At 36.8% G+C, this 17,712-nt stretch overlaps 1 protein-coding gene across 2 annotated transcripts in view; it reads right to left on the reverse strand.

Moving 5' to 3' along the window:
• LOC150097898 (death effector domain-containing protein-like) overlaps window positions 1-17,712 on the reverse strand; it is a 126,359-nt gene that overhangs the window by 13,850 nt on the left and 94,797 nt on the right. For both annotated transcript variants that reach the window (XM_090406707.1, XM_090406708.1), the window contains one exon: window positions 12,483-12,722. In XM_090406707.1, the coding sequence (XP_090262833.1) occupies window positions 12,483-12,722 (240 nt within the window). The remainder of the gene's footprint in view (window positions 1-12,482; window positions 12,723-17,712) is intronic.

Below are 17,712 nucleotides of genomic sequence, written 5' to 3' on the forward strand. Positions count from 1 at the left end.
TTATTAACTTTGACACACCTGTGAGCACTTTTTTAAAAGGTAAAGATGATATAACACTTTGAACCAGGATTTGGTTAAACTGAGCTGATGTTATTATGAGGTACTGAAGATAAAGAGCCAATAGTCTGAGTATAGATATACTTATCTGATAGCCAAAACATGAATAAACCAATAAACAATGTGATGAACTTAACATTAAGAATTTTAAGGAGTTGAAAATAAAGAATAAAAAGGAACATAATACCTGTTATTATGTACACAGCAAGCCAGCAACATGACAGGTGTTGGCTGTTTCATTTTATTTAAAAACATTATCAGATGTGGAAGAGAGATATCAGATAACTGACTTCACGTGAGCTTGCTGAGCGGTTTAAATGAAACAAAGTATTAAGAAGACTTCTCTTAATAGGAACTCCTCTTAATACTTGGTTAATGTTAATACACTGTTAACATAAAGCTAATTGCCAAAAACAAGAGTTCAAAATTAGATTATCAAAGTGCCTCAATAAGGAATGTTGTCACTCCTCACAGCAATACAGTGCTCACAAAGCTCTTTCTGTTTATAATGATCTACAGGAGCTCATTTAGTAATAACAATTTCTAAGTTTTCCTAAATTCCTAGAGTTTTTTTTGTTTGGGATGGGAGGGGCAGTGGAGTTGAGAACAGCAACATGTCTACCTAGAGCATAAGCGTTACTCGATGAGGAAGAGTATTATCTTGCGGGGTGTCTCTATCGCACCTGCATAAGGATGAACATTGGGGTCCAGAACCTCATCTCTATAAGTTGCAGCAGTCATGGTTCCACTAGGAAGCACAAACAGGTTGGTGTGTCCACTCAACAAGATGCCTCCCCAAACCATCACACTACCTTCACCATAAGTGTCCCTTTCACAAATATTAGAGTGATGATAATGTGGATAATGTCTCCACACCAGCACCATCTGGTATCGCTTTGTAGAACAAATTGGGTCTCGTCTGTGAACAATACAGACACCCACTGGTCTTGGGTCCAGTTGACATGGAATCTGGCACATATCAAACATTCTCACTTGTGGGTTTAGGGGCATGCAGTCTGCTGGTCGTCTAGCATACCAACCACCTTTTCTAAGCCTTTTATAAAGTGAAAGCAAATACCAATGTTTCTGTAGCTGATGCAAAGTCAGATTGTAACTGATTCAAGATAACTGATTCTTATTTTCATGAGAAGATAGAGATATTGGCCATCCACAGCAGTTGTAATACATAGCCTTCCTTCTGTGTATATCAAGATACTGCTTGTGACTGTTGGAATTGGTTCCAAAGTCTGTGAACCATGGAACGACTCACATGCAGCCATCTAACTACCTCTACAGGACATTGGCCAGCCTCTAGTCCAAAGGCTTGCCACCTGGATTAATTGGTTAAATGATGTCTTACTGTCATATCATATAATTCTGTTATCACAAAATGTCTTCTTACTCCAGACACAAAATGAAAAACAACTTCAAAACACCTACTTTCATGATGTGGCTCATTTGCACATAACTGACAGTGCCATTCATGTATACTGAAGCCACTCAAGATTATATTAAGCACTTTTTACATAATATACCTGACATTCATTATGTTTTTTCCCCTTTTCTTCCCAAGTTATCAGGATTTTTCTCTTTATTTATAAATTTATGGAAACCAGTATATGATGTAAATGGGATATTATATTAAGCATTGCATAGTCTATATTGTAAGTCAGTAATTAGAACTGAAGGAGACAGAGGAAGATAGGTTAATATCATATCATAATATCATATAATATCCCCCCCCCCAAGTTGGAGAGAGTGACCATGTGGTTTTGACTTGGAAGATGAATAGACATGCAGGAGTATCAAAGAGATGGGAATGTATGTGGAATTATAAGGCAGGTGATTATAATAGTCTTAGATATCAACTTGGGGAAGTTTCCTGGAGGGAGGAATTGGAATGCTAGGATATCATTAATGCTTGGGAAATTGTGAAGAAATATTTGTTAGTAGCAAAAGTAAGCTGTATTCTACAAGTGAAGAAGAGGACACAATGTGGTGTAAAGTAGATGACAAACAATATTAAATAGGAACTGCATAGGAAAAAGAGGCTATGGAAGAGATATAAGGAGATAGGCGAAGAGCAGATGCATGAAAAATATAAGACACAGGCCAGGAGAGTGACTAGTATGGTAAGGAAGGCAAAACTTGAATATGGGAAGAAATTGGTCCTAAGATCTAAAGAAAATCCTAGGGAATTTTTTAGCTATGTGACTAGTAGGAGGAGAAGTGATTGCAGAAGAATGACATTGTGGGATAGAAATTGGAATAGAGTGACTGATGCAGAGGACATAGTGGAATTGTTCAATGAACACTTTATTGGAGTATTTCATCCTGGAGGAGTAAATTTTAATACTAGACGGATAGGGTAGTTCGAGGTTTAGAGGTGCAGGAAGAGAGTGTATTCCAAATACTGAGTACTCTGGATGTCAGTAAAGCTGTGGGACTGGATGGTATTTTACCACGAGTTTTGAGAGAATGTGCTAAAGAACTGAGAGCTCCATTGACCTGGCTTTTCAATGAAAGTCTGGCTATGGGAAAGGTGCCCAAGGAATGGAAGGAAGGTAGGACAGTGCCATTGCATAAGGGCGGTAGCAGACTGGAGGTGTCTAGTTATAGGCCAGTTTGTTCACATCATCCGCAAACAACTGAATATCCCCCTGCAATCCACTGGCTCTGTCATTGATATAAAGGTTAAACAATATAGGTCCTAGTACTGAGTCCTGTGGGAACCCTCTGCCACCTGGAACCTTCACTAATTTCTTTAAGATCTTAAAGAAATTAGTGAGGGACCGTATACAGCATTGGGCAGATGAGGGTAATGTTATCTGTGAGAGTCAACATTGATTTGTTAAGGGGGGGGGCTCTTGTTTTAATAATATGCTAGCCTTTTATAAAAATGTTACAAGAGCAGTTGATGATGGAAAGGCATATACTGCCATTTTCTTGGATTTAGTGAAGGCATTTGACAGAGTGTCACATGATAAGCTGATATTTAAGTTGCAGCACATAGGTCTGGATGTCAGGTACATCACCTAGATTCAGGATTGGCTGTCTGATAGGTATCAGAGAGTTGTGTATGGTGGAGCAGTTCCAGGTGGCAGAGGGTTGCAAGTGGGGTCCCACAGGACTCAGTACTAGGACCTATATTGTTTAACCTTTATATCAATGAGAGAGCCAGTGGATTGCAGGGGGATATTCAGTTGTTTGCGGATGATGCAAAGCTGGGAAGGATTATTAGTAATAGTGAAGATATGGTAGCCCTGCAAGAGGATTTAAATAAGCTAGATAGATGGGCAAATGAATGGGGGTCTCGGTTTAATGCAGCAAAATGTAAGGTCTTGAGGTTTGGGACACATCGATGGGATGCTGCATACTCTATTGGAGGAGTTGTACTGGAGGAAGAAATGGCAACAAGAGATCTGGGGTTTATTATTGACAGAAACCTGAAATTCAGGGGACATATTGCAAAGGTGGTGAAGGTAACACAGAGGATTGCTGCAATACTGAGGACTCTGACCCTGCAGAGATAAAGGAGTTATCATTAAGTTGTATAAGACCCTGATCAGACCACACTTAGACTTTTATTCTAAAATTTGGTCCCCAGGATTTGAAGGGGATAAATTAACTGTGGAAAGGATACAGAGGTGGTTTAACAAAGGTGATTTCATGACTGTACAATGTTAGTTATGAGGATTAGCTGAGGGAATGTGGACTGCAGTTTGGTAGATAGAAGAAGGAGAGGTGATATGATTGAGACTTTTAAACTGTTGAGAGGTGGTTGCAGGGTTGACACTGGGGAGTTATTTCGCTTGGTTAAACAGTTTCATAACTTCCAGGGATGGAAGTTACGAAAGGAAGCTGTGAACAAGAAGGTGAGGAATGGTTTCTTTGCATCGAGGGTGATTGAACCATGGAATGCATTGCCTGATAGAGTGGTGAGAGTGAGAATTCAAGGAGTGGTATGATAGACTGTATTTTCTAGAAGGGACCTCCTGTGATGAGTCGATAGACTTTCTGTTTCCTAGTCAGGATCTCCCGTGATGAGTCTTTTGACTAGATGGAGGCCTGAATAATAATAATAATAACAATAATATCTGGTGTGAGACAAGGGTACATATTATCTCTGCTGCTAATCATCATCTATGTGGATCACGTTATGAAGGAAAGTGGCAATAAACCTGATATTCAAAATTGGGGATGCTAATCTTATCTTATTTATATGCCTAAATAAGCTCAGTATTAAGTCTGTAGGATTCCCAGACTAAATTGAATAATTGGAGTAATAAATTGGTATGAAAATCAGCAATAAAAATACAGACAATGAAAATAGTCACAAACACTGAAAACATCAACTGCATCCTGAACGGAGAGCCTGTAAAACAAAGAGCACAGCTATTTAAGCACAGTTTTAGCTGACAACAGAATTAGCAAAGTTGGTATTGCAGAAGTCAACTGAATAAAGTTATATGGAATAAGAGAGGAATTTGTGTTCAAATCCATTTAACTTATGGACCTGAGAGCTGAATTAGAAATAAAACACTTGATCAAAGACTGGAGACCACATATAAGTTCCAAGAAAGATTAAGGGAGTGAGATACATCGATGGCAATATCGTATTAATAATGATATCAAGAAAGAACTTGACACTGTTAGCATTCAGGAATGTGGGAGTGGAGCTAACCTCAGGTGGTATGGTCACTTAAACAGAACAGAAGAGGAAAGGTTAACAAAACACGAAGTGTTTTTTGTCAGGATGTCAGGAAAAAGATACAGAGGAAGACCAAGATTTAAGTGAATTAATACAGTAAGAGGAGCCTTAGAAGACAGAAATATAAGGTCTGATAATATTGGAGTCTTGACAAGTAACACATTAATTTGGAGGTAAACTGTCAATAGGAAGTCAGCAATGATGTGACATTTTCATATCACAATGTCCTACAGACATCACCCTGAAGGTAAACACCAGATGATGATTATGAAGGTCATTTAATTTCTTCTGTCCAATTAAATAATGTTCATTGACAATTACATAAATGCTTTCATAGATGATAATAATTTACTATAAAAGGTTCCTCATCCATCAGTACTGCAATATCTTACAGTGATGGGAAAGTAATAAAAAATCCAGACATGCATTAATTAAGCAGAAGTGTCACTCTATAGCATGATCTTTTCATTTTCAGCAAATCACTGACAGCACCCCGAAACTCATAGCCCAGTCTATTTGCTGAATCCACTGAATCAGATTAACTTTAACTTTGTCTCCTATATTACATGCAAAGGAATGATAGCATGGAAGTGATGTTATCATTGTTTAATACTCGTAAACTCCAATATACATATAATAATCATGTCTTTATGTCAGAAGAGAAACTTTTGTGTACCAGATGGTTGTGTAGATTAAAAAAAATTAGTTTCATTTAGATACAGAAAGAGGTCACAAAATTGTCACATTTATTACGACTCATACATTATTATGCATATGTTTTGGAAAAAGTTAATGAAAGCTGGAAATCAAGATTGGGCAGATAATAATTTGATACTTTTTTTAGAAGTCAGCATGACTTTGTTAAGGAAAGGTCTTGCTTTGGCAATTTACTTTGTTTCTATAATAAAGTAACACCAGAGTTGGATAAAGGTAATGTCTATACTGTGATATTGTCTGACTTTGCAAAAGCATTTGACCAAATACTGCACTCGAATGTGTTAAGTAAGCTAAAGCAAATGGAAATGGATACTGGATTGGTGAGATAAATAAATGGGCAGTTGTCAGACAGGTATCAGATCATAGTCATTTATATATTAGTAATTTATTAACTTTTTTTAAAACAGTGACACCTGAACTGGACAAGGGGAATGGCTACACAGTGATACTGCTGAATTTTGCTAAGGCTTTTAACAGGATACCCCATGGAACATTGTTATACAAATTAGAACAAATGGGGAAGGATATTAAGTGGTGATGTAGATAAGATAATGCCTCATGGACAGATACCAAAAAGTAGGGCATGGAGGAGCAGAGTCCAGGATGAAGCAGGTGACCAGTGGTGTGCCTCAAGGCTCTGTGCTTGGACCATTATTGTTTATTTTTATATAAATTATATAGGAAATGACTTGAAGGAAGATATTTAAGTTGTTTGCTGATGATGTAAAGTTGGGTAGTTCAATAATTAATCAAGCTGATGTAGAGAGCTTGTAGGATGATTTAAATAAGCTTGCAATATGGGAAAGAGATAATGTATGTCAGTTCAATATGGAAAAGTGCAAAGTTAAGCATTTTAGGATTAAAAGATTACAAGGGATGCTTAAGGGTCAAAGCTGTATAACTGAGAGGAGACCTCCACATAGCCTTCAAAGGAATGTGGAGAACCGACCAGGACTTCTGACATAATGTCCAATCCTCACCTTCTCATAGTGCACCCTGTTGGGTATCTACTGGATACTGAATGAACGAGGATGGATTGGCAATTTGGGATTTAACCGACCAAATTGTATTCTTATTGGCTTAAATCAAAATACAAAATGATGGTACAACATAACAAAATTTCATGCCAGCTGGGGCGTCACCTGGTTAAACAAGGCCCCCGTTATTTTCGCCAGGGAACCAGGGCAAACAGCGAAAAGTCAGCTACTGGAATAAATCTGAAAACATACCCCAACTCAACATCACCAGAGTTAAAGATCAATATTATCAACATAAGAAGCCTGAATGGAAAAGAAATGGAGCTAGCTGAGGAATTAGATGAGTACCAGATTGACATAATAAAGGTAACTGAAACAAAAAAGACAAAAACTGGTAAGATCTTGCTGAGCAATAAATACAAAATGTTATATTCAGGCAACGACAATCAAGGAAAAGAAGGAGTAGCCATAGCATTTAACACAAAATACGAGGCTAATCTTGAATGGCAGGCAGTCTCAAGTAGAGGGATGTGGGCAAATATCAGAATGGGGAATTGGACAATGAGACTTATTTGTGCCTATGGTCCCACAAAAGGTTCTACTAAGGTAGAAGTGGAGGAATTTTTTGAGGCTTTAGAGAAAGCAACTGACACAATGAAAAAGGAAAAGTTGGTCCTTGTTGGGGATCTAAATGGCAGAGTAGGAAATGATTGTCAGACATACAAAAATATTTTGGGAAAATTTGGAGAAAAGAGCAAAGCTAATAATAATGGCAAATGTCTGTTGGATTTCTGCTCAGGACATGTACTGGTTATTACTAACACCATGTTCCAACATATTCAAATTCAAGCACAAATTCACATGGAGAGAAGAGGCAAGAAATAAGAAAAGTCTCATTGACTATGTTATTGTTGATAGTGATGTTTTCTCCCTGCTGCAGGACACCAGAGTGTACAGAGGATTTGAAATTGGAAGTGATCACTATTTAGTCTTAAGCAGTATAAAATTGTTCACATTGAAAAGAAGAACATGTAAGAAAGTTTTAAAGCAAATAAAAGTTGGGCAGCTCTCAGATGTGAACTATAGACTACACATAAATACACAAAGATTATTGAAGAAAAACTGAAAGACTTTGAGAACAGGAACCAAACCTTGGAGATTCAGTGGCAAGAATTGAAGAAAACCCCGATTGATTCAGCTAGAGAGGCAAGTGGTGAAGTGTCTGTATAAAAAAAAATCCGAACTCCATGGTGGACACAGGAAGTTAAAGAGGCAGTGAAGGAAAAGAAGAAAGCATATCAAAAGTTCCTCGCAAATAAGTCAGCTTGTGCTCTTAGAGAATACAGAGACAAATGTAAGAAAGCTAAACACTGTGTAAAACTAGCTAAAAAAATAAGTCATGGGAGGACTTCGGCAAGAACATAGAAAATAAATATCAAGAAGGTGGCAAAATATTCTGGAGGTTGTTGAAGAAGCTTAGAAATGGAGGAAAGAGTGCTGTAAAAGGAGTTAGAGATGATAAAGGTGACATGAAAATGGGAGAAAAAGATATCCTTGAAGTATGGAGTAATTACTTCGAAAAATTGCTAAATGAAACAAGCAGTGATAGCACAGTGTTAAAAACCGCTCAACAGGCATACAGTCAGGAATACATATTCATACTTGAAGTAGAAAAAGCCATCAAAGGCTTGAAATGTGGAAAGGCAGCAGGAGTAGATGATATTCGACCAGAAATGAAGTACTGTGGTATAAAAGTCTTACAGTGGCTGCACTGCATAGTTCAGAAAGCCTGGACAGAGGGATGAATTCCCGATGACTGGAGTAGAGCTCACATAGTACCCATATATAAAAAGGAAAATAAAACTAAATGTGAGAATTACAGAGGTATTTCCCTAGTGAGTGTTCCTTGTAAGATTTATGCAAAGTATACTTGAGAAATGGTTGAGAAGAATTGTGGAAGAAAAGCTTGGTGAAGAACAAGCTGGATTCAGGTCAAATAGAGGCTGTCGGGATCAGATTTTCACTTTATGACAAATAGTGGAGGAATCATGGGAATATAACAAAGATTTGTATTTAAGTTTTGTCGATTTGAATTGAATAGCTTCTCTCTTGGCATATGACAAGATGCCAAGAGAGAAGCTATTCAATGCGCTACAATTATATGGTGTCAATGGGGCATTATATCAAGCAATATTTAGTCTCTATTTGAGTTGTAAGTCAGCAGTTAGAATTGAAGGAAGTACAGGAAGATGGTTTAATGTTAAATCTGGTGTGAGACAAGGATGTACATTATCTCCTCTGTTATTCATTATCTATATGGATCACATTATGAAGGAAAGTGGTATTAAACCTGATATCAAAATTGGAGGTGTTAATCTCAGTTCTTTGCTTTATGCAGATGATGTTATACTTCTAAATAAATCCACTACAAGTCTGCAAGATTCCCTGATTAAATTGATAACTGTTTAATTGATAATAGATATGGTATGAAGGTCAGCATTAAAAAGACAAAGACAATGAAAATAGGCAACTGCACTGTGAATGGTAAACTTATAGAACAAGTAAAACATTTCAGCTGCTTAGGCACGATTTTTAGTGAAGATGGTAAGTTAAATATGGAAATAGACAACAGAATCAACAAAGCTGGTATGGTAGGAAGTCAACTGAATAAATTTATATGGAAAAAGAGAGAAATTAGCCAAAACACTAAATTAGCTGTATACAAGACAGTGTTTAAACCAATTTTAACTTATGGACCTGAGAGCTGGATTAGGAGTAAAATACTTGATCAAAGGCTAGAGACTGCAGGTAGAGAGTCCTGAGAAAGATTAGGGCATGAACAGATGGGCATCAATGGCAATATCATATTAAAAACGAAGATATTAGGAAAGAACTTGATATTGTCAGCATCCAGGAATGCATTAGCAAAGCTAATCTCAGGTGATATGGTCACTTAAGCAGAACGGGAGAGGAAAGATTAGCAAAACAAGTGGTCTCTGCCAGGTCGGCAGGAAAAAGACCCAGAGGAAGACCAAGATATAGGTGGATTGATACGGTACAAAGTACCTTAGACAATAGAAATATAAGATTTGATAATGTTGGAGTCTTGACAAGTAACAGACTGATTAGTCCGTGCGGTTAGCCTATTGGCTTTGCGCTTTGCAACCATATGCCTGGGGAAGGAGTGTCCTAGATTCGAATCCTGTCAACGACGTGAGGAGCTCAAGGATCTTCCTCAGTCATAGCCAAGTTAGTCGGTCTTGGGCGTGGACAGCAGGGTTTTTTCCACCAGTTTATCTGGTGTTTTTCATCCCACAAGCAGGCAAACTGGCCCGAGGACATACAAGGATTATAGTCAGGAATACTGACCCAGCCATAGTCTTATTTGTCAGCCTATGCCGGTTCCAGAGCCCGGATAAAATTTGGGGGAACTAGATGGTACCGTGAACTCTCGGATAAAACGGGAATGCTGTATCATCACACGGAATTTATTTATTTACAGACTGATTTGGAGGAAAATCGTAGATAGGAAGTTAGTAATGATGTAAATTTTTCATGTAGTACTATCATATCCTCTGCACTCCTTGAGGGTACATGGCAGGAATTTGATGATGATGAAGATTACAAGCTGTGTACCACATTGATGGAACAGTACTGCAAGAGATCGATGAGGCTAGGGACTTGGGAATGTTAGTGAATAGACAGTTGAAGTTCAGACGGCATATTGCTAAGGTGTCCAAGATAGCTCACAGGATTACTTGATTATTGAAGAACACAGTAACATGCAGAGATAAATAAAAATAATAGGAAAATATAGAAAAAATATGACTTCTGCATTACTTCAACCTTGGTATCCCCTCTGGGACTGGCTCCCATTGATGGGAGCCAGATCCAGATGTTCCCTTTCAGTCGTTTCTGACCGTAGGTGACTTTGTAGGCATTGCCCACAAAGTATTCCTGGTGAGATTTTTATAGGATAGTTCACCACTGCTTTCCCCATTCCCGAATTTTATCAGAGCTTGGCATCAGCATATGGCTGGGACATATTTATGACTGTAATCCATGTGTGTTCACGGGACCGGTTTGCCTGTTCTGGGGAATGAAAAACCTAAGTTTCCGGGTGAAAAAATCCCCTACCTTCGTATGAGACCGGCTAACTCACCTTTAGTTGAAAGAGACCGGATAAAGGTTCCTCAAGTCACAGACGGGAATCGAACCCAGGTCTTTCCGACCAAAGGACTTTGTCTATACTGACTGAACTATGGAGGCTCTTCCGTAGAAGTGGCATAGGCCTGATATTAGAATTGGAGATGCTAAACTTAGCTCTTTGCTTTATTGAATAACTCTAAATTGAATAACTGCAGTAACAAATTTGGCATTAAAATCAGAAATAAAAAGACCAAAGTATGAAAATAGGTACCAAAATCAAACTAGCAGTATACAAGACAGTGTTCAAGCCAGTTTTAAGTTATGGATCTGAGAGCTGGGTTAAAAATAAAGCATTGATCAAAGACCACGGATATTTCTTTTAGGAAGGTTCTGGGAAAAATTAGGGGAGTGAACTGCTGGCATCAATAGCAGAATCATATTAAAAATGAAGATATTAGAAAGGAACATGACATAATTGGCATTCAAGAATGTGTCAGCAGAGCTGATCTAAATGGTATGGCCACTTAAATAGAATGGGTGAGGAAAGGTTAGCAATACAGGTGTTTGATGGTAGAAAAGAGACTCACAAAATGTTAGATGACAATATTGGAGTGCTCACAAGTAACAAACTGATTTGGAGGAAAATTGTTGATAGAAGATTAATAATAATGTAAAGTTAATCAGTTAATCATGTAGTGCAGTCATAGTAACCTGGACACCCCTTGGGGTACATATCAGGAAACTGATGATGATAAAAAAATGTAATGGTTACCTGTGGGCCTATGAAGTCTATAACAAGTCTTAATGTAATTACACCAACATCAGCTGTATGTTATGAGAAAGTGAACAAATAAGACTTTAAATTAGTAATTTAAATTCTTAGCACTGACATGCAGAGTGGAATGAAGGCAAAATAGTTTGCTACTTTTGTCTTGAAGCTTCCTAAAGAAGGTTTCAAGACAAAGGTAGTAAATTAGAGACTGATTAGTATTTCAGGACCAGTGTTAAAAGTAAGCGAAATATTGGTTAAAAGCAGAATTCAGAAATAAATTGGGGGAACACATTTGTGAAAGGAAAGAGGTCCTAAATTAGTAATTTACTCACTTTCTACAACAGTGTAACAGTAAAGTTGAGGTACTGTTGGCAAAAGGATTTAACAAGACACTGCATGCATCCCTATTACCTAGTTAATAAACTGGAGAAAATTTAGGATGGGTGTAAAGCTAGTGACATGGATAAGATGGTTACTAATAAACAGTATAGTGAATGCAAGTTAAATGATTCAAATGACAGGGCACAGTGGAGGGATAGTGTTCTTGGGACTCTACTGTTCAATTTATAGATCAGTACTATCACGATGATGTCATCATCATCACATCTTCTCCAGTCATTTGTATGAATTGAAACAATTGACTATAAAGACAGCAATGTAAAACCCAAGCAAATGGAGTCAGTGTCATGGTGTTCTATTAACGTGACTTCAAAAGTTTCCTCAGATATTTTTCTAATGTTAAATAAAATTTTGTAATAAATAAATAGAGATAAAATTCCACAAATCCAGGCATGAAGTAAGTGTATTATTTCAGTTAATCATATTTTCAGGGAGTTTGTTTTATGGATGTTTGTATAAATAAAATAAATAAAAAGAAACACAAGTTTCTCAGAGAAAATTCCTACCACCTCTATATGAGATTAGTTAATTTCTTCAGCTGAACAGTTTATGAATGTTCTTTGTGTCATCACTTCCAACTGCTAAGTACACACTTTCTAGTTTTATATACTGCATAATAAGTTTCAAGGTTGTTAATATTAATTTGATTAAAGAACTTAATATACATATATTGAGTAAAAAATTACAAAAGCTACATTACCCTTAAGTGCATCAGCTAAAGATCCATCTAAATAATCTCGCCAAAAGGCATCCAAATGAGAAGCTTCAGAAAATTTTATACTGCACACAACATAGCCAAGGTCTCGAGATCGTAAAATGGCATTAGCTTGACCAAAACGGTCTAACTGGGATTCCAATGGATCAGGCTTATTTGAAAACACTGTGCCACTAAGTGCATTCTCTGGATTGATATATTCCGCTCTCACCTGTAGCCGAACATCTGTAAGAGTTTTTTTTAAATATTTAATGTAGACAATTACATTTTAAAAATAATTTTATAAATCAGAATATTATAGACTAACATATGTATAACAGTGCTATGTGCAAACAGTCAAATGAAGTCAGCTCAACTTATTTTACTTCTAAGTATGTTGAAAGTTTTTTCATTTGATTATACTATAAATTAAAGATTCCAAGAAATTATATTCTTAGTTTAATCCTTTACCCAAGTGTAAGCAAACAAAGTTTGCGCATGAATTAACTTCACAATTAAACATTCTACACCTTAATTAAACCACTATTACAGAATAGACATTTCTTATATCAATAACTGTGATAACTCTTGTTGTTGGTGTAGGTTTCTTAATACACAAAAAATTAACAGATAACATAATCTAGACGTACATACTTCAAACTATATACTTGATAACCCAGCAGTAAAATTTCTATAACTCTCTGATACAGAGTATTTAATATGGTTATACACTATTTACTACTTGTATATCTTCATCAGGTTTATTTACAATTTATAAATAGGGAAACAAACTAAATAAATAGGAATTAGAAAAAGTTAATTATTATATGTTACTTTCCAAGCTTCTCTGTTTTGAGTCAGTTGAGTTATTTCGTGTGGAGAAAGAGTATCTGTGCTGATAAGGTGGTTAATACACTGCCAGAATTGTTTAGTTGGTCTTCCTCTCCATCTTTGTCCATTTGAAGGGATGTATAAAACTAAGATATCAAAGTATGGAGAAGGAGGATGTCTCAGTTGATGTCCAAGACAATCAAGTCAACTTGGATTGTCTGTGTCAGGTTTCAATCAAGGGTTTTTGGTTTGCTTCTTCTAAAATCATGGAATTATGAATATGATCATTCCAGGAGCAACCAAGTAACAGTCTTAAGCAGGTTGTATTGAAGCTATTAATGGTTTTTATTGCTTTTTTGATGGAAACGTTCCATGTTTCTCCACCATATCAGAAGATAGCTTGAGAAAACTTTGTAAAACCTAATTTTTGTTTCAAAGTTTATGAGGGGGTGATTCCCATATATTTCTTAGATTCCTGTGTTGATTGAGAGCTTTATATTTTCTTAGTATTATGTCATTTGCAGTATTATTTATATTTGAACCTAAGTATTGGAAGTCTTCTACTTTTTATAAAAGTTCTGTAATGATGGAACCTTGCACTCTATTTTGTGAGTATTTTGGTTTTAATTTGAGTTAACTTTCAATCCAAATATTCTTTCTGCTTGCCATTGTGCCTTGGATAAAGATGATCTATTAATACTATATCGTCTGCACAGCTAAGATCACTGAGACAGAGTTGTTTATCATTGGTTGTTAGGGTTGCGCCGAATACATCCTCAACCATCCTCAAAATGTAGTCTAGGGTATTAAGGAGGAAGGAAGGCAATATGTCTCCTTGTAGAACTCCTGTTGTTATGGAAAAGTTTTCTGTCAATTCCCTATTGACAAGAATGTGGGTGTAAAAATCTTGATAAGGTGCTGCAATTGCTTCAATAATTTTGTTGGAAATACCATAATAGTTGAGAATACTTAACATGTTAATTCTGCTAATGGAATCAAAGGCCTTCGTGAAGTCTATGAATTGAGGATAAGAGGAATATTCTTGTACTGAGCTTGCTGAGTCTGTTTTGAGTTCGTCGAGAGTGAAGTTTTTGCGGTTAATAGGCATTTCTTCACTTATTTTGATTCTAGGCACTGAAGTTTGTGAAATGCTTTTAAGTTAAGTAAAATATTAAAATAGTTTTTCCATTCTGATAATTCTTTATCTTCTATAGTTTTACCATCTTCAACTTTAATTCTTAGGGTTTCCTTTCTTTATTACTAAGATGTTTCACAATTTGAAAGAGTCTTATGGTTTCTATATAATCCTCTAAAGTTTGACATATGTTTCGTACGTGGGATTCTTTGTCTCTTTTTAGGGACTCGTATACTTGGTTGTTCATTAGCTCAAAGTTTTACTTTACCTGTTCATTGTTAAGTTGTCTCATTCTTTGCTTGAGTATGTTTCTGTAATTAATCAGTTTTATGGAATTCTGTGACACCCATTTTTCTTCTGGTTTAGGGATATGTTTATCCAGTGATTTTATTGCAGCTTCTTTGATTAAATTATTGAAGTTATTATTTTGAATGCTATTACTCGTAAGCACTAGAGTTTTTTAGTCCTTTTCAAATGGCTTCTTTATATTTATTTTGGGTTGAGGGATCTTCTAAACTGTACCATTTTATGTCTTGTTGCTGTTTTCGAGTTGGTAGTTGTTAGCCGAAGCTTGATGTGACCACTAATGATTCTGTGATCTGAGTTAAGAAAGAGGAGTGTTATAGGCTCTACAGTTCATATTGATCTAACCCATTTATCATTTATAAGTATGTGATTGAGTTGGGATTTCGATCTATTTAGGTGCTCTCTTGTCCATTTTCTGTTTGCACGGTGAGGAAATTTGGCATGGAGAAAGTTATAGTTGTGGTCATTGCAAAGTTCTGAAAGCAGATGTCCATTGTGATTTGTCATGAGGTGATATGTATATTGCCCTATATTTCTGGTGGATCCTGCTAAGTTTGCTCCAATTTGTGTGTTAAAATCTCCACCTATTATAGGGCAATTATGCACTGAGAGGTTTCAAAAATAAGTAACGAGTTCTTCAATTGTTATCACCAAAGAAGATAACAATTAGATTTGTTATCTTCTTTGGTGACTTCTGTGGGTGCATATACTGAGGTAATGGTTGCCTTGAGGTTTGAGTTCGATGTTATGGATAATATTTTATTTGGTATACTTTCTCTATTGCAGAGATTTTATTATATAATTTTTTACTAAGATCCAATGATACCATTGCCATGTTTTTCTGCTGAAGAATAAATGAAAGTCCATTTTTTGTCTGTCGATGCAGTTTTATTCCAGTCCATGTCAGTTTTCCAGTGATTCTTGGATACAAATTGCATTGATATTGTTCAGTTCAGCTCCTCTGCATAGCTCAAAGAATTTTCAAATTTTCCGTGAAGCAATTGATGGCTTATTTCCGGTGGGACATTTGACACCATTACTTTTGTGGGAGCTAGCTTGATTGGGGAGACATTCACATGGAATGCTCCGATGTTTATTCCCTTTTCAATTAATGTCTCAGACCAAGATGCATTGTTAAAGTACATTTGTACAGTTCTGGCAACTCTTGAAATGAGAGTTATTTTTTGGGAGAACATGCTGAACTACTGCGTCTAGGTACTTTTCTAGTGGGGTATTTTCGATTGCGAAAATTACTATTCCATTGTTTCGGGAAACGTGGTTGGTGAGCTGTACGTTTGCACGGGTAGTGGTCGTATCCCAGTAGTATTAATTCGCATGGAGGTATTAACTACAATGTTGGCATGAGAGAGAGAGTACTGACCTTTGCCTGTTGTTTTCCGGGGGGGCTGAGACTGGTGTCTTTTCTTTCTCTGGATCATGTGTGGGATATCTTGATGTGTGGGAAGGTTGATATTATTTCTGATTTTATTTATTTCTCTAATGGTAGCTTCTTGTCTTCTGAAGTATGGGGATTGTGAAATGGGAAAAGACAGGTAACCATGCGAGAAAAGTAGACTTTAAGGTACAAATAGATGGTTCTCATTGTTAGGTTGAGCTGTGTATCCAATAGAATCTTGTGGTAACTTTAGCTCCAAACTGGAAAGCAATATTATGCTCCTGAGAAGACCAAAGCCAGGGCTACTGTTCTAAGGGTCAAACCATTACAATCCCAAGTTGTGCCTGTGAGATGTTTATGATATTGTTCTTGGCAGATATCTTTAACTTAGGGTTTTCCAAATGCTGTTGGTAAGTAAGGCTGTGATCAAAGATGACACCAAGGTAGCAAGTGTTATTTTCATGGATAAAAGTAATTTTTGCAGAAGTTTATTTTCAGTTTTCTGTGAGCATTCATGGTTATTTAAGTGGAACTTATTTAAGAGTCTCCAGGTTATGAAGTAGTTTGACAGTGAACTGAGATCTTTGCTTAGTGTTTCCTTGGGGTCTTGGAAGATATTATCTTGGGTGACAATTGCTATGTTGTCAGCATAGATAAACTCTCAATGGCTGCTGGAGATATGATATTTGTATAAGATTGAATAGTACTTGAGGAGTGGGGAATCTCTGTGGCAGTCCATCCTATAGCATGAATGTTCTGCTTTTTTGTAAATTCAGATAAGTCTTTATTTCCGATTGTAGGGACTCATCGTGGGAGGTCCTTCCTAGGAAACACAAAGTCTATTATACCACACCTTGACCGTTCTTGCTCTCACACTCTATCAGGCAATGCATTGCATGGTTCAACCACCCTCCATGGAAAGAAACCACTCCTCACTCTCTTGCTCAGAGCTTCCTTTTGTAATTTCCATGGATGGCTCTGCTTGTCCTTGCTCCTTTCCCCCATTCCACCAAGTGAAAGAACTCCCCAGTGTTAATCCTGTAACTAGTTCTCAACAGTATAAAAGTCTCAATCATAACACCTCCCCTTCTATCTACCAAACTCTGCAGCCCACATTCCTTCAGCCGATCCTCATAACTAACATTGCACAGTCTTGAAACCATCTTTGTTATCCTCCTCTGTAACCCTTTCCACAGTTAATTTATCCCCTTATAAATTTGAGAACAATAGTCCAAGTGTGGTCTTTTATCTCTGCAAGTCAGCATCCTTCTCAGTATTGTAGCAATCCTTTGGGTTACCTTCACTACCTTTGCGATATATTCCCTGAATTTCAGCTTTCTATCAATCATCAACCCCCAGATCTCTTGTCTCTCCTACATACTCCAGTACAGCTCTTTCAACAGAGTATGCAGCTTCCCATCGATGAATCCCAAACTTCAAGACTTTACATTTTACTGCATTAAATCGAAACTCCAATTCATTTTCCCATCTGTCCAGTTTAATCAAATCCTCTTATAGGGCTGCCACATGTGCACTATTAATAATAACCCTTCCTAGCTTCACATCAT

Source organism: Typopeltis vanoorti, chromosome 16 (genome assembly GCF_054136105.1).
Source record: "Typopeltis vanoorti isolate ZY-2024b chromosome 16, IOZ_Tvanoo_1.0, whole genome shotgun sequence".
Classification (NCBI taxonomy): domain Eukaryota; kingdom Metazoa; phylum Arthropoda; class Arachnida; order Uropygi; family Thelyphonidae; genus Typopeltis; species Typopeltis vanoorti.